Source organism: Salmo salar, chromosome ssa06, assembly GCF_905237065.1.
Source record: "Salmo salar chromosome ssa06, Ssal_v3.1, whole genome shotgun sequence".
In the NCBI taxonomy this organism is placed as follows: domain Eukaryota; kingdom Metazoa; phylum Chordata; class Actinopteri; order Salmoniformes; family Salmonidae; genus Salmo; species Salmo salar.
Genome location: NC_059447.1, coordinates 2,283,000 through 2,302,425, shown reverse-complemented (window position 1 = coordinate 2,302,425; position 19,426 = coordinate 2,283,000). Strand labels below are relative to the sequence as shown.

The window sequence follows — 19,426 nt, the reverse complement described above, 5'->3', positions numbered from 1 at the left end:
AGGATGCTCTTGATGGTGCAGCTGTAGAACCTTTTGAAGATCTGAGGACCCATGCCAAATCTTTTTCAGTCTCCTGAGAGGGAATAGGTTTTGTCGTGCCCTTTTCACGACTGACTTGGTGTGCTTGGACCATGTTAGTTTGTTGGTGATGCGGATGCCAAGGAACTTGAAGCTCTCAACCTGCTCCACTACAGCCCTGTCGATGAGAATGGGGGTCCTGCTCGGTCCTCCTTTCCTGTAGTCTACAATCATCTCCTTTGTCTTGATCACGTTGAGGGAGAGGTTGTTGTCCTGGGACCACACGGCCAGGTCTCTGACCTCCTCCCTATAGGCTGTCTCATCGTTGTCAGTGATCAGGCCCTACCACTGTTGTGTCATCAGCAAACTTAATGATGGTGTTGGAGTCGTGCCTGGCTGTGCAGCCATGAATGAAAAGGAGTACAGGAGGGGACGATCACGCACCCCTGAGGGGCCCCTGTGTTGAGGATCAGTGTGGAGGATGTGTTGTTACTTACCCGTACCACCTGGGTGCGCCTATCAGGAAGTCCAGGAACCAGTTGCAGAGGGGAGGTGTTTAGTCCCAGGGTCCTTAGTTTGTTGATTAGCTTAGAGGGCTCTATGGTGTTGATTGCTGAATTGTAGTCAATGAATAGCATTCTCGCAAAGGGTGTTCCCTTTGTCCAGCTGGGAAAGGGCAGTGTGGAGTGCAATAGAAATTGCATCATCTGTGGATTTGTTGGGGCGGTATGCAAATTGCAGTGGGCCTTGGGTTTCTGGGTTAATGGTGTTGATGTGAGCCATGACCAGCCTTTCAAAGCACTTCATGGCTACAGACATGAGTGTTACGGGTCCGTAGTCATTTAGGCAGGCTACCTTAGTGTTCTTGGGCACAGGGACTATGATGGTCTGCTTAAAATATGTTGGTATTATAGACTCGGACAGGGAGAGGTTGAAGATGTCAGTGAAGACGTCATAGTTCGTCCGCGCATGTCGCAGTACACATCCTGGTAATCCGTTTGGCCCGGCGGCCTTGTGAATGTTGACCTGTTTAAAGGTCTTACATCGACTGCTGAGAGCCTGATCACACAGTCGCCTGGAAGAGCTGGTGTAGTTTGATTCGATCTCAGTCCTGTATTGATGCTTTGCCTGTTTGATGGTTCGTCGGAGGGCATAGTGGGATTTCTTATAGGCTTCCAGGTTAGCTCCTTGAAACATGAAAAGCTATGATCCCTTGTTGATGTCACTTGTTGAATCCACACCAATCAGTGCCAGGCACAGATTTGTGTTAATCAAATCAAATCAAATGTATTTATATAGCCCTTCTTACATCAGCTGATATTCTCAAAGTGTGTACAGAGAACCCAGCCTAAATCCCCAAACAGCAAGCAATGCAGGTGTAGAAGCACGGTGGCTAGGAAAAACTCCCATGAAAGGCCAAAACCTAGGAAGAAACCTAGAGAGGAACCAGGCTATGAGGGGTGGCCAGTCCTCTTCTAGCTGTGCCGGGGTGGAGATTATGACAGAACATGGCCAAGATGTTCAAATGTTCATAAATGACCAGCATGGTCAAATAATAATACTCATAGTAGTTGTCGAGGGTGCAACAAGTCAGCAACTCAAGAGTAAGTGTCAGTTGGCTTTTTTCATAGCCGATCTTTGAGTGTATTTCTACCGCTCCTGCTGTCTCTAGAGAGTTGAAAACAGCAGGTCTGGGACAGGTAGCACGTCCGGTGAATAGGTCAGGTTCCAGCAGGTCTGGGGACAGCAGATCTGGGACAGGTAGCACGTCCGGTGAACAGGTCAGGGTTCCATAGCCGCAGGCAGAACAGTTGGACACTAGGAGCAGAGACGCCAGGTGGACTGGGGACAGCAAGGAGTCATCATTCCAGGTAGTCCTGAGGCATGGTCCCAAGGCTCAGGTCCTCCGAGAGTGAAAAAGAGAGAATTAGAGAGAGTGTATTTAAATTCACACAGGACACCGGATAAGACAAGAGAAATACTCCAGATGCAACAGACTGACCCTAGCCCCCGACACATAAACTACTGCAGCATAAATACTGGAGGCTGAGACAGGAGGGGTCAGGAGACACTGTGGCCCAACCGATGATATGGACAGGGCCAAACAGGCAGGATATAACCCCACCCACTTTGTCAAAGCACAGCCCCCACAACACTGGAGGGATATCTCCAACCACCAACTAACCATCCTGAGACAAGGCCGAGTATAGCGACACAAAGATCTCCACCAGAAACGCTGCTGGGTTTTTCACGCTTAACAGTTTCCCATGTGTCTCAAGAATGGTCCACAACCCAAAGGACATCCAGCCCACTTGACACAACTGTGGGAATCATAGGAGTCAACGTGGGCCAGCATCTCTGTGGAACGCTTTCACACCTTTGAAGAGTCAATGCCTTGACAAGTTGAGGCTAATTTTAGGGCAAAAGGTGGGGGGCATTTAGTATTAGGAGGGTGTTCTTAATGTTTTGTACACTCAGTGTATGTCTTTTGCTTTATGTAATGGCATATATTTTAATGATTTATGTAATGTATGTAATCTATTGATATATAATTTTGATACATTTTGAAATGTACTTACATGGTGATTCATTTTGTTTTTCAGAATCTCCAAGCAAACTCAGTCTCTCCAGAGATCAGTCTCTCCAGTACCCAGTCATCTGTCCATGAAGAGTGACTTCTCTATGGATCATCCCATTTATTTTAGTGATGGATCAGGGACCTTTGGAAGCAGGTAAGTTACTGGTCAGAATTGATGATATTACTATTGAAGAGGAGAAACTTCAAGATCTGAAACCAGATGCATTTTGTGTATCTGAGTATGTACTGTACAGCAGTGGTCACCAACCTTTTCTAAGTCTAGATCACTTTCACAGTAAAAAAAAAAATGGCTGAGATTTACTGCTCAGATTGTTTTTTTTACATTAACCTCACACAAACAGTTTTGTAGGAATGAGGTTTGGGCAGTAGGCCTAATACATTATCCCAGCATTAGGCTATATGATTGGACTGCCAATGTTGTTATTAATCAGACCATACTATATTTCAAAAACTCTAGCTTTGATACCAAAATAGATCAGTTGGTTTAATACAGCAGCTCTTTGCTGTATTCATTGACAGTCTCTCTGTGGTCATGGTTTTAAAAGATATTAAATCTTACATAAGCTAGTAGCCTATTAAACTTGGCTGTGGCCAGAGTCATGGAAGCTCTGTAGCCACAGTGATTTGAGCTATCTACGCAGTAGGTGCACTCGATTTAGTCACAGATTTGTGGAGCAATTCTGTGGAGCAAGAATTGAAATAAATAGCTTTTTATTCTACTGGACTGATGGTATCTGCATCTGAAGGTCAACGAGGTCAAATCACGACGTCAGTGAACTTCAGGTCGAAAAGTTGGAGCTCTAGAAATATGCCTGAGTTTCCGACTTGGATTTCCGAGTTGGATGACATTTCAAAATGATTGTTCCCAACCACCTCTCACGGTCCCTGCTCTCTCCCTCCTTTCCTCCGGTGAGACTTACCAGAGAGGGGGGACACCGTCTTCCACCTGATGTTGAAACTGGAGTCGCACCGCATCTGCCTCATGCACAAATTCATGTTGTTCCTATGACCAGAGAAAGCGAAAAAATTCCTAAATATTAAAATCGACACGACGAGCTGCTAATAATAATAAACCGCAAGGCAATCGATACTTGGCTACTCTTTTCATTGGCGATGCAGCCCGAGCAGAAGTATGGAGAAGTGCGCATTGTAAAATAGTTTTATGTAAACAGTGACCGTGCTGAAAATAAACTTAAACATGAACTCTCATAAAAACAGCAGCTCTTTGCTGTATTCGTTGACAGTTCTCTGTGGTCATGGTTTTAAAATATATTAAATCTTACGTAAGCCTATTAAACTTGGCTGTGGCCAGAGTCATGGAAGCTCTGTAGCCACAGTGATTTGAGCTATCTACGCAGTAGGTGCACTCGATTTAGTCACAGATTTGCCAGGTCCTCCGGGAAGGCAGAGTTTGTCTCATGGGAACACGTTGCTTACCCGGTGCGCAGGACGTTTGAATCAAGTGCACCTACCGGCAACAACTCAACACGATTTTAAAAAAGGAGCGCAAGCCTTTATAGTTGGTTGGCTTTTCTACAGAAATATTTGGTGATCGACTAGGGAATGCCTTGAAGATTGACCGGTTGGAGAACCACTGCTGTAAAGCATCTGCTTATAATTTGTTGTTTATGTCAATTATTTGAAGACACTGAGTGTACAAAACATTATGAACATCTGCTTTTTCCACGACATAATTGACAAGGGGTGAATCCAGGTGAAAGCAATGATCCCTTATTGATGTCACTTGTTAAATCCACTTCAGTCAGTGTAGATGAAGGGGAGTAGACATGTTTATTAGGGATGCACCGATATGACATTTTTTGGCCGATAACCATATCCAATATTTTCCTTGTCAAACAACCCGATATCTGATATTTTCCTTGCCAAACAACCTGATACCGATTTCAGTATTTTCCTTGCCAAACAAACCGATATCTGACATTTTCCTTTTCAAACAACCCGATACCGATATCCGATATTTTCCTTGCCAACAACCCGATATCCAATATTTTCCTTGCCAAACAACCCGATATCCAGTATTTTCCTTGCCAAAGAACCTGATATCCAGTATTTTCCTTACCAGACAACTTCGATACCGATATCCAGTATTTCCCTTGCCAAACAACCCGATATCCAGTATTTTCCTTGTCAAACAACCCGAAACCGATATCCAGTATTTTCCATGCCAAACAACCCGATATCCAGTATTTTCCTTGCCAAACGACCTGATATCCAGTTTTTTCCTTGTCATACAACCCAATAGCCAATATTTTTTAATGCCAAACAACCCCATATTCAGTATTTTCCTCGCCAAATATCCCGATATCTGACATTTTCCTTGTGAAACAACCCGATACCGATATCCAGTATTTTCCTTGCCAAACAACCTGATATCCGATATTTTCCTTGTCAAACAACATCTGATATTTTCCATGCTAAACAACCCGATACCGATATCCGAAATGTTCTTTGCCAAACAACCCGATATCTGATATTTTCCTTGCCAAACAACCCGATACCGATATCCAGTATTTTCCTTGCCAAACAACCCGATATTTGACATTTTCCTTGTCAAACAACCCGATACCGATATCCAATATTTTCCTTGCCAAACAACCCGATATCCAGTATTTTCCTTGCCAAACAACCCAATATTTGACATTTTCCTTGTCAAACAACCCGATATTTGACATTTCCTTGTCAAACAACCCGATATTTGACATTTTCCTTGTCAAACAACCCGATACCGATATCCAATATTTTCCTTTCCAAACAACCCGATATCCAATATTTTCCTTGCCAAATAACCCGATATCCAGTATTTTCCTTGCCAAACACCCCGATATCCAATATTTCCCCTGCCAAACAACCCGATACAGATATCCAGTATTTTGTTGTGTATGTCAATTATTTGAAGACACTGAGTGTACAAAACATTATGAACATCTGCTATTTCCATGACATAATTGACAAGGTGAATCCAGGTGAAAGCAATGATCCCATATTGATGTCACTTGTTAAATCCACTTCAGTCAGTGTAGATGAAGGGGAGTAGACATGTTTATTAGGGATGCACCGATATGACATTTTTGGCCAATACCCATATCCGATTTTTTCCTTGTCAAACAACCCAATAGCCAATATTTTCCTTGCCAAACAACCCGTTATCTGATATTTTCGTTACCAAACAACCCGATACCGATATCCAGTATTTTCCTTACCAAACAACCCGATACCGATATTCAGTATTTTATTTGCCAAACAACCCGATATCCTTTATTTTCGTTACCAAACAACTCCATACCGATATTCAATATTTTCCTTGCCAAACAACCCGATATCCAGTATTTTATTTGCCAAACAACCCGATATCTGACATTTTCCTTGTCAAACAACCCGATACCGATATCCGGTATTTTCCTTGCCAAACAACCTGATATCTGATATTTTCCTTGCCAAACAACCCGATACCAATATCCAGTATTTTCCTTGCCAAACAACCCGATTTCCAGTATTTTCCTTACCAAACAACCCGATACCGATATCCGATATTTTCCTTGCCAAACAACCCGATATCCAATATTTTCCTTGCCAAACAACCAGATATCCAGTATTTTCCTTGCCAAACAAGCCGATATCCGATATTTTCCATGCCAAACAACCCGATACCGATATCCGAAATGTTCTTTGCCCAACAACCCGATATCCAGTATTTTACTTGGCAAACAACACGATATCTGATATTTTCTTTGCCAAACAACCTGATACCGATATCCAGTATTTTCCTTGCCAAACAACCCGATATCTGACATTTTCCTTGTCAAACTTCCCGATACCGATATCCAGTATTTTCCTTGCCAAACAACCTGATATCTGATATTTTCCTTGTCAAACAACCCGATACCGATATCCAGTATTTTCCTTCCCAAACAACCTGATATCTGATATTTTCCTTGCCAAACAACCCGATACCGATATCCAGTATTTTCCTTGCCAAACAACCCGATATCCAGTATTTTCCTTACCAAACAACCTGATACCGATATCCGATATTTTCTTTGCCAAACATCCCGATATCCAATATTTTCCTTGCCAAACAACCCGATATCCAGTATTTTCCTTACCAAACAACCCGATACCGATAGCCGATATTTTGCTTGCCAAACAACCCGATAGCCGATATTTTCCTTGCCAAACAACCCGATATCCAATATTTTCCTTGCCAAACAACCCGATATACAGTATTTTACTTGCCAAACAACCCGATATCTGATATTTCCATGCCAAACAACCCGATACCGATATCCAGTTTTTTCCTTGCCAAACAACCCCATATCTGATATTTTCCTTGTCTAACAACCCGATACCGATATCCAGTATTTTCCTTGCCAAACAACCCGATATCCATTATTTTCCTTACCAAACAACCCAATATGGATATTCGAGTATTTTCCTTGCCAAACAACCCGATATCCAATATTTTCCTTGCCAAACAACCAGATATCCAGTATTTTCCTTTCCAAACAACCCGATATCCAGTATTTTACTTGGCAAACAACCCGATATCTGACATTTTCCTTGTCAAACTTCCCGATACCGATATCCAGTATTTTCCTTGCCAAACAACCTGATATCTGATATTTTTCTTGCCAAACATCCCGATATCCAATATTTTCCTTGCCAAACAACCCGATATCCAGTATTTTCCTTACCAAACAACCCGATACCGATAGCCGATATTTTCCTTGCCAAACAACCCGATATCCAATATTTTCCTTGCCAAACATCCCGATATCCAGTATTTTCCTTGCCAAACAACCCGATATACAGTATTTTACTTGCCAAACAACCCGATATCTGATATTTTCTTTGCCAAACAACCCGATACCCAGTATTTTCCTTGCCAAACAACCCCATACCGATATCCAGTATTTTCCTTGCCAAACAACCTGATATCTGATATTTTCTTGCCAAACATCCCGATATCCAATATTTTCCTTGCCAAACAACCCGATATCCAGTATTTTCCTTACCAAACAACCCGATACTGATAGCCGATATTTTCCTTGCCAAACAACCCGATATCCAATATTTTCCTTGCCAAACATCCCGATATCTGATATTTTCCTTGCCAAACAACCTGATACCGATTTCCAGTATTTTCCTTGCCAAACAACCCGATATCCAGTATTTTCCTTGCCAAACAACCCGATATCTGACATTTTCCTTGTCAAACAACCCGATACCGATATCCGATATTTTCCTTGCCAACAACCCGATATCCAATATTTTCCTTGCCAAACAACCCGATATCCAGTATTTTCCTTGCCAAAGAACCTGATATCCAGTATTTTCCTTACCAGACAACTCGATACCGATATCCAGTATTTCCCTTGCCAAACAACCCGATATCCAGTATTTTCCTTGTCAAACAACCCGAAACCGATATCCAGTATTTTCCGTGCCAAACAACCCGATATCCAGTATTTTCCTTGCCAAACGACCTGATATCCATTTTTTTCCTTGTCAAACAACCCAATAGCCAATATTTTCCTTGCCAAACAACCCGATATCCGATATTTTCCTTGCCAAGCAACATCTGATATTTTCCATGCTAAACAACCCGATACCGATATCCGAAATGTTCTTTGCCAAACAACCCGATATCTGATATTTTCCTTGCCAAACAACCCGATACCGATATCCAGTATTTTCCTTGCCAAACAACCCGATATCTGATATTTTCCTTGCCTAACAACCCGATACCGATATCCAGTATTTTCCTTGCCAAACAACCCGATATCCAGTATTTTCCTTGCCAAACAACCCGATATTTGACATTTTCCTTGTCAAACAACCCGATATTTGACATTTTCCTTGTCAAACAACCCGATACCGATATCCAATATTTTCCTTTCCAAACAACCCGATATCCAATATTTTCCTTGCCAAATAACCCGATATCCAGTATTTTCCTTGCCAAACACCCCGATATCCAATATTTCCCCTGCCAAACAACCCGATACAGATATCCAGTATTTTGTTGTGTATGTCAATTATTTGAAGACACTGAGTGTACAAAACATTATGAACATCTGCTATTTCCATGACATAATTGACAAGGTGAATCCAGGTGAAAGCAATGATCCCTTATTGATGTCACTTGTTAAATCCACTTCAGTCAGTGTAGATGAAGGGGAGTAGACATGTTTATTAGGGATGCACCGATATGACATTTTTTTGGCCAATACCCATATCCGATTTTTTCCTTGTCAAACAACCCAATAGCCAATATTTTCCTTGCCAAACAACCCGTTATCTGATATTTTCGTTACCAAACAACCCGATACCGATATCCAGTATTTTCGTTACCAAACAACCCGATACCGATATTCAGTATTTTATTTGCCAAACAACCCGATATCCATTATTTTCGTTACCAAACAACTCCATACCGATATTCAATATTTTCCTTGCCAAACAACCCGATATCCAGTATTTTATTTGCCAAACAACCCGATATCTGACATTTTCCTTGTCAAACAACCCGATACCGATATCCGGTATTTTCCTTGCCAAACAACCTGATATCTGATATTTTCCTTGCCAAACAACCCGATACCAATATCCAGTATTTTCCTTGCCAAACAACCCGATTTCCAGTATTTTCCTTACCAAACAACCTGATACCGATATCCGATATTTTCCTTGCCAAACAACCCGATATCCAATATTTTCCTTGCCAAACAACCCGATATCCAATATTTTCCTTACCAAACAACCCGATACCGATATCCGAAATTTTCTTTGCCAAACAACCCGATATCTGATATTTTCCTTGTCAAACAACCCGATACCGATATCCAGTATTTTCCTTCCCAAACAACCTGATATCTGATATTTTCCTTGCCAAACAACACGATACCAATATCCAGTATTTTCCTTACCAAACAATCCGATATCCAGTATTTTCCTTACCAAACAACCCGATACCGATATCCGATATTTTCCTTGCCAAACAACCCGATATCCAATATTTTCCTTGCCAAACAACCCGATACCCATATCCTATATTTTCCTTGCCAAACAACACCCGATATCCAATATTTTCCTTGCCAAACAACCCGATATCCGATATTTTCCTTGCCAAACAACATCCAATATTTTCCATGCTAAACAACCCGATAAAGATATCTGAAATTTTCTTTGCCAAACAACCCGATATCCGATATTTTCCATGCCAAACAACCCGATACCGATATCCGAAATGTTCTTTGCCAAACAACCCGATATCTGATATTTTCCTTGCCAAACAACCCGATACCGATATCCAGTATTTTCCTTGCCAAACAAGCCGATATCTGATCATTTCCTTGCCTAACAACCCGATACCGATATCCAGTATTTTCCTTGCCAAACAACCCGATATCCATTATTTTCCTTACAAAACAACCCAATACCGATATTCGATATTTTCCTTGCCAATCAACCCAATATCCAATATTTTCCTTGCCAAACAACCAGATATCCAGTATTTTCCTTGCCAAACAAGCCGATATCCGATATTTTCCATGCCAAACAACCCGATACCGATATCCGAAATGTTCTTTGCCCAACAACCCGATATCCAGTATTTTACTTGGCAAACAACCCGATATCTGATATTTTCTTTGCCAAACAACCTGATACCGATATCCAGTATTTTCCTTGCCAAACAACCCGATATCTGACATTTTCCTTGTCAAACTTCCCGATACCGATATCCAGTATTTTCCTTGCCAAACAACCTGATATCTGATATTTTCCTTGCCAAACAACCCGATACCGATATCCAGTATTTTCCTTGCCAAACAACCCAATATCCAGTATTTTCCTTACCAAACAACCTGATACCGATATCCGATATTTTCCTTGCCAAACATCCCGATATCCAATATTTTCCTTGCCAAACAACCCGATATCCAGTATTTTCCTTACCAAACAACCCGATACCGATAGCCAATATTTTCCTTGCCAAACAACCCGATATCCAATATTTTCCTTGCCAATCATCCCGATATCCAGTATTTTCCTTGCCAAACAACCCGATATACAGTATTTTACTTGCCAAACAACCCGATATCTGATATTTTCCATGCCAAACACCCCGATACCAATATCCGAAATGTTCTTTGCCAAACAACCCGATATCTGATATTTTCCTTGCCAAACAACCCGATACCGATATCCAGTTTTTTCCTTGCCAAACAACCCCATATCTGATATTTTCCTTGTCTAACAACCCGATACCGATATCCAGTATTTTCCTTGCCAAACAACCCGATATCCAGTATTTTCCTTGCCAAACAACCCGATATCTGACATTTTCCTTGTCAAACTTCCCGATACCGATATCCAGTATTTTCCTTGCCAAACAACCTGATATCTGAAATTTTTTCTTGCCAAACATCCCGATATCCAATATTTTCCTTGCCAAACAACCCGATATCCAGTATTTTCCTTACCAAACAACCCGATACCGATAGCCGATATTTTCCTTGCCAAACAACCCGATATCCAATATTTTCCTTGCAAACATCCCGATATCCAGTATTTTCCATGCCAAACAACCCGATATACAGTATTTTACTTGCCAAACAACCCGATATCTGATATTTTCCATGCCAAACACCCCGATACCGATATCCGAAATTTTCTTTGCCAAACATCCCGATATCAGATATTTTCCTTGCCAAACATCCCGAGCATATCTGATATTTTCTTTGCCAAACAACCCGATATCCAATATTTTCCTTGCCAAACAACCCCATACCGATATCCAGTATTTTCCTTGCCAAACAACCTGATATCTGACATTTTCCTTGTCAAACAACCTGATACCCAGTATTTTCCTTGCCAAACACCCCGATATCCAATATTTCCCTTGCCAAACAACCCCATACCGATATCCAGTATTTTCCTTGCCAAACAACCCGATACCAATAACCCGATATTAAAAATTTTAGCAGCCTTCTAAGCATTCTAGTACAGTTAAATAGTTTAAACACACACACACACACTGAACAAAAATGTACACTGCTCAAAAAAATAAAGGGAACACTTAAACAACACATCCTAGATCTGAATGAAAGAAATAATCTTATTAAATACTTTTTTCTTTACATAGTTGAATGTGCTGACAACAAAATCACACAAAAAGAATCAATGGAAATCCAATGTATCAACCCATGGAGGTCTGGATTTGGAGTCACACTCAAAATTACAGTGGAAAACCACACTACAGGCTGATCCAACTTTGATGTAATGTCCTTAAAACAAGTCAAAATGAGGCTCAGTAGTGTGTGTGGCCTCCACGTGCCTGTATGACCTCCCTACAACGCCTGGGCATGCTCCTGATGAGGTTGCGGATGGTCTCCTGAGGGATCTCCTCCCAGACCTGGACTAAAGCATCCGCCAACTCCTGGACAGTCTGTGGTGCAACGTGGCGTTGGTGGATGGAGCGAGACATGATGTCCCAGATGTGCTCAATTGGATTCAGGTCTGGGGAACGGGTGGGCCAGTCCATAGCATCAATGCCTTCCTCTTGCAGGAACTGCTGACACACTCCAGCCACATGAGGTCTAGCATTGTCTTGCATTAGGAGGAACCCAGGGCCAACCGTACCAGCATATGGTCTCACAAGGGGTCTGAGGATCTCATCTCGGTACCTAATGGCAGTTAGGCTACCTCTGGCGAGCACATGGAGGGCTGTGCGGCCCCCCAAAGAAATGCCACCCCACACCATGACTGACCCACCGCCAAACCGGTCATGCTGGAGGATGTTGCAGGCAGCAGAACGTTCTCCACGGCGTCTCCAGACTCTGTCACTTCTGTCACATGTGGTCAGTGTGAACCTGCTTTCATCTGTGAAGAGCACAGGGTGCCAGTGGCGAATTTGCCAATCTTGGTGTTCTCTGGCAAATGCCAAACGTCCTGCACGGTGTTGGGCTGTAAGCACAACCCCCACCTGTGGACGTCGGGCCCTCATACCACCCTCATGGAGTCTGTTTCTGACCGTTTGAGCAGACACATGCAGATTTGTGGCCTGCTGGAGGTCATTTTGCAGGGCTCTGGCAGTGCTCCTCCTGCTCCTCCTTGCACAAAGGCGGAGGTAGCGGTCCTGCTGCTGGGTTGTTGCCCTCCTACGGCCTCCTCCACGTCTCCTGATGTACTGGCCTGTCTCCTGGTAGCGCCTCCATGCTCTGGACACTACGCTGCCAGACACAGCAAACCTTCTTGCCACAGCTCGCATTGATGTGCCATCCTGGATGAGCTGCACTACCTGAGCCACTTGTGTGGGTTGTAGACTCCGTCTCATGCTACCACTAGAGTGAAAGCACAGCCAGCATTCAAAAGTGCCCAAAACATCAGCCAGGAAGCATAGGAACTGAGAAGTGTTCTGTGGTCTCCACCTGCAGTACCACTCCTTTATTGGGGGTGTCTTGCTTATTGCCTATAATTTCCACCTGTTGTCTATTCCATTTGCACAACACTATGTGAAATTTATTGTCAATCAGTGTTGCTTCCTAAGTGGACAGTTTGATTTCACAGAAGTGTGATTGACTTGGAGTTACATTGTGTTGTTTAAGTGTTCCCTTTATTTTTTGAGCAGTATACTTTGTTGGCATTTACGTATGTCCCCATTACCATTAAAACATAATCAAAACCTATTTATTTTACTTACTTGCTGCCGGGCGCACCCGATTTGTATCAAGAACTGCAACGCTGAGGGTTTTTTCATGCTCAACAGTTTCTCATGTGTCTCAAGAATGGTCCACCACCCAAAGGACATCCAGCCAACTTGACACAACTGTGGGAATCATAGGAGTCAACGTGGGCCAGCATCTCTGTGGAACGCTTTCTACACCTTGAAGAGTCAATGCCTTGACGAGTTGAGGCTGTTTTGAGGGCAAAAAGGGGGGACACAATATTAGGAGGGTGTTCTTAATGTTTTGTACGCTCAGTGTATGTTTTTTGCTTTATGTAATACCATATATTTTAATGCTTTATGTGATGTATGTAATCGATTGATATATAATTTGGATATATTTTGAAATGTAGTTACATGGTGATTCATTTTGTTTTCAGAATCTCCAAGCAAACTCAGTCTCTCCAGAGATCAGTCTCTCCAGTACCCAGTCATCTGTCCATGAAGAGTGACTTCTCTATGGATCATCCCATTTATTTTAGTGATGGATCAAAGACCATTGGAAGCAGGTAAGTTACTGGTCAGAATTGATGATATTACTATTGAAGAGGAGAAACTTCAAGATCTGAAACCAGATGCATTTTGTGTATCTGAGTATGTACTGTACAGCAGTGGTCACCAACCTTTTCTAAGTCTAGATCACTTTCACAGTAAAAAAAAAAAATGGCTGAGATTTACTGCTCAGATTGTTTTTTTTACATTAACCTCACACAAACAGTTTTGTAGGAATGAGGTTTGGGCAGTAGGCCTAATACATTATCCCAGCATTAGGCTATATGATTGGACTGCCAATGTTGTTATTAATCAGACCATACTATATTTCAAAACTCTAGCTTTGATACCAAAATAGATCAGTTGGTTTAATACAGCAGCTCTTTGCTGTATTCATTGACAGTCTCTCTGTGGTCATGGTTTTAAAAGATATTAAATCTTACATAAGCTAGTAGCCTATTAAACTTGGCTGTGGCCAGAGTCATGGAAGCTCTGTAGCCACAGTGATTTGAGCTATCTACGCAGTAGGTGCACTCGATTTAGTCACAGATTTGTGGAGCAATTCTGTGGAGCAAGAATTGAAATAAATAGCTTTTTATTCTACTGGACTGATGGTATCTGCATCTGAAGGTCAACGAGGTCAAATCACGACGTCAGTGAACTTCAGGTCGAAAAGTTGGAGCTCTAGAAATATGCCTGAGTTTCCGACTTGGATTTCCGAGTTGGATGACATTTCAAAATGATTGTTCCCAACCACCTCTCACGGTCCCTGCTCTCTCCCTTCTTTCCTCCGGTGAGACTGACCAGAGAGGGGGGACACCGTCTTCCACTTGATGTTGAAACTCGAGTCGCACCGCATCTGCCTCATGCACAAATTCATGTTGTTCCTATGACCAGAGAAAGCGAAAAATTCCTAAATATTAAAATCGACACGACGAGCTGCTAATAATAATAAACCGCAAGGCAATCGATACTTGGCTACTCTTTCATTGGCGATGCAGCCCGAGCAGAAGTATGGAGAAGTGCGCATTGTAAAATAGTTTTATGTAAACAGTGACCGTGCTGAAAATAAACTTAAACATGAACTCTCATAAAACAGCAGCTCTTTGCTGTATTCGTTGACAGTCTCTCTGTGGTCATGGTTTTAAAAGATATTAAATCCTACGTAAGCCTATTAAACTTGGCTGTGGCCAGAGTCATGGAAGCTCTGTAGCCACAGTGATTTGAGCTATCTACGCAGTAGGTGCACTCGATTTAGTCACAGATTTGCCAGTCCTCCGGGAAGGCAGAGTTTGTCTCATGGGAACACGTTGCTTACCCGGTGCGCAGGGACGTTTGAATCAAGTGCACCTACCGGCAACAACTCAACACGATTTTAAAAAAGGAGCGCAAGCCTTTATAGTTGGTTGGCTTTTCTACAGAAATATTTGGTGATCGACTAGGAATGCCTTGAAGATTGACCGGTTGGAGAACCACTGCTGTAAAGCATCTGCTTATAATTTGTTGTTTATGTCAATTATTTGAAGACACTGAGTGTACAAAACATTATGAACATCTGCTTTTTCCACGACATAATTGACATGGTGAATCCAGGTGAAAGCAATGATCCCATATTGATGTCACTTGTTAAATCCACTTCAGTCAGTGTAGATGAAGGGCGTGAGACATGTTTATTAGGGATGCACCGATATGACATTTTTGGCCAATACCCATATCCGATTTTTTCCTTGTCAAACAACCCAATAGCCAATATTTTCCTTGCCAAACAACCCGTTATCTGATATTTTCGTTACCAAACAACCCGATACCGATATCCAGTATTTTCGTTACCAAACAACCCGATACCGATATTCAGTATTTTATTTGACAAACAACCCGATATCCTTTATTTTCGTTACCAAACAACTCCAAACCGATATTCAATATTTTCCTTGCCAAACAACCCGATATCCAGTATTTTATTTGCCAAACAACCCGATATCTGACATTTTCCTTGTCAAACAACCCGATACCGATATCCGTTATTTTCCTTGCCAAACAACCTGATATCTGATATTTTCCTTGCCAAACAACCCGATACCAATATCCAGTATTTTCCTTGCCAAACAACCCGATTTCCAGTATTTTCCTTACCAAACAACCCGATACCGATGTCCGATATTTTCCTTGCCAAACAACCCGATATCCAATATTTTCCTTGCCAAACAACATCCGATATTTTCCATGCTAAACAACCCGATACCGATATCCGAAATTTTCTTTGCCAAACAACCCGATATCTGACATTTTCCTTGTCAAACAACCCGATACCGATATCCAGTATTTTCCTTCCCAAACAACCTGATATCTGATATTTTCCTTGCCAAACAACCCGATACCAATATCCAGTATTTTCCTTACCAAACAATCCGATATCCAGTATTTTTCTTACCAAACAACCCGATACCGATATCCGATATTTTCCTTGCCAAACAACCCGATATCCAATATTTTCCTTGCCAAACAACCCGATATCCGATATTTTCCTTGCCAAACAACATCCAATATTTTCCATGCAAAACAACCCGATAAAGATATCTGAAATTTTCTTTGCCAAACAACCCGATATCCGATATTTTCCTTGCCAAACAACCCGATATCCGATATTTTCCATGCCAAACAACCCGATACCGATATCCGAAATGTTCTTTGCCAAACAACCCGATATCTGATATTTTCCTTGCCAAACAACCCGATACCGATATCCAGTATTTTCCTTGCCAAACAACCCGATATCTGATAATTTCCTTGCCTAACAACCCGATACCGATATCCAGTATTTTCCTTGCCAAACAACCCGATATCCATTATTTTCCTTACAAAACAACCCAATACCGATATTCGATATTTTCCTTGCCAATCAACCCGATATCCAATATTTTCCTTGCCAAACAACCAGATATCCAGTATTTTCCTTGCCAAACAAGCCGATATCCGATATTTTCCATGCCAAACAACCCGATACCGATATCCGAAATGTTCTTTGCCCAACAACCCGATATCCAGTATTTTACTTGGCAAACAACCCGATATCTGATATTTTCTTTGCCAAACAACCTGATACCGATATCCAGTATTTTCCTTGCCAAACAACCCGATATCTGACATTTTCCTTGTCAAACTTCCCGATACCGATATCCAGTATTTTCCTTGCCAAACAACCTGATATCTGATATTTTTCTTGCCAAACATCCCGATATCCAGTATTTTCCTTGCCAAACAACCCGATATACAGTATTTTACTTGCCAAACAACCCGATATCCAGTATTTTCCTTGCCAAACAACCCGATATCTGACATTTTCCTTGTCAAACAACCCGATACCGATATCCGATATTTTCCTTGCCAACAACCCGATATCCAATATTTTCCTTGCCAAAGAACCTGATATCCAGTATTTTCCTTACCAGACAACTCGATACCGATATCCAGTATTTCCCTTGCCAAACAACCCGATATCCAGTATTTTCCTTGTCAAACAACCCGAAACCGATATCCAGTATTTTCCGTGCCAAACAACCCGATATCCAGTATTTTCCTTGCCAAACGACCCGATATCCAGTTTTTTCCTTGTCAAACAACCCGATAGCCAATATTTTCCTTGCCAAACAACCCGATATTCAGTATTTTCCTTGCCAAACAACCCGATATCTGATAGTTTCTTTGCCAAACAACCTGATTCCGATATCCAGTATTTTCCTTGCCAAATATCCCGATATCTGACATTTTCCTTGCGAAACAACCCGATACCGATATCCAGTATTTTCCTTGCCAAACAACCTGATATCCGATATTTTCCTTGCCAAACAACGATCTGATATTTTCCATGCTAAACAACCCGATACCGATATCCGAAATGTTCTTTGCCAAACAACCCGATATCTGATATTTTCCTTGCCAAACAACCCGATACCGATATCCAGTATTTTCCTTGCCAAACAACCCGATATCTGATATTTTCCTTGCCTAACAACCCGATACCGATATCCAGTATTTTCCTTGCCAAAAAACCCGATATCCAGTATTTTCCTTGCCAAACAACCCGATATTTGACATTTTCCTTGTCAAACAACCCGATATTTGACATTTTCCTTGTCAAACAACCCGATACCGATATCCAATATTTTCCTTTCCAAACAACCCGATATCCAATATTTTCCTTGCCAAATAACCCGATATCCAGTATTTTCCTTGCCAAACACCCCGATATCCAATATTTCCCCTGCCAAACAACCCGATACAGATATCCAGTATTTTGTTGTGTATGTCAATTATTTGAAGACACTGAGTGTACAAAACATTATGAACATCTGCTATTTCCATGACATAATTGACAAGGTGAATCCAGGTGAAAGCAATGATCCCATATTGATGTCACTTGTTAAATCCACTTCAGTCAGTGTAGATGAAGGGGAGTAGACATGTTTATTTGGGATGCACCGATATGACATTTTTGGCCAATACCCATATCCGATTTTTTCCTTGTCAAACAACCCAATAGCCAATATTTTCCTGGCCAAACAACCCGTTATCTGATATTTTCGTTACCGAACAACCCGATACCGATATCCAGTATTTTCCTTACCAAACAACCCGATACCGATATTCAGTATTTTATTTGACAAACAACCCGATATCCTTTATTTTCGTTACCAAACAACTCCATACCGATATTCAATATTTTCCTTGCCAAACAACCCGATATCCAGTATTTTATTTGCCAAACAACCCGATAGCTGACATTTTCCTTGTCAAACAACCCGATACCGATATCCGGTATTTTCCTTGCCAAACAACCCGATTTCCAGTATTTTCCTTACCAAACAACCCGATATCCGATATTTTCCTTGCCAAACAACCCGATATCCAATATTTTCCTTGCCAAACAACATCCGATATTTTCCATGCTAAACAACCCGATACCGATATCCGAAATTTTCTTTGCCAAACAACCCGATATCTGATATTTTCCTTGTCAAACAACCCGATACCGATATCCAGTATTTTCCTTGCCAAACAACCTGATATCTGATATTTTCCTTGCCAAACAACCCGATATCCAGTATTTTCTTTACCAAACAACCCGATACCGTTAGCCGATATTTTCCTTGCCAAACATCCCGATATCCAGTATTTTCCTTGCCAAACAACCTGATATCTGACATTTTCCTTGTCAAACAACCTGATACCCAGTATTTTCCTTGCCAAACACCCCGATATCCAATATTTCCCTTGCCAAACAACCCCATACCGATATCCAGTATTTTCCTTGCCAAACAACCCGATACCAATAACCGATATTAAAAATTTTAGCAGCCTTCTAAGCATTCTAGTACAGTTAAATAGTTTAAACACACACACACACACTGAACAAAAATGTACACTGCTCAAAAAAATAAAGGGAACACTTAAACAACACATCCTAGATCTGAATGAAAGAAATAATCTTACTAAATACTTTTTTCTTTACATAGTTGAATGTGCTGACAACAAAATCACACAAAAATAATCAATGGAAATCCAATGTATCA

The 19,426-nt window shown here is 41.5% G+C and overlaps 1 protein-coding gene across 1 annotated transcript in view; it reads left to right on the top strand.

The window, feature by feature from the left end:
* Positions 1-19,426, top strand: part of LOC106600264 (NLR family CARD domain-containing protein 3) — a 69,830-nt gene that overhangs the window by 12,288 nt on the left and 38,116 nt on the right. Inside the window, exons 5-6 of the mRNA XM_045719555.1 lie at positions 2,622-2,750; positions 13,745-13,873. Of these exons, the coding sequence (XP_045575511.1) occupies positions 2,622-2,750; positions 13,745-13,873 (258 nt within the window). The remainder of the gene's footprint in view (positions 1-2,621; positions 2,751-13,744; positions 13,874-19,426) is intronic.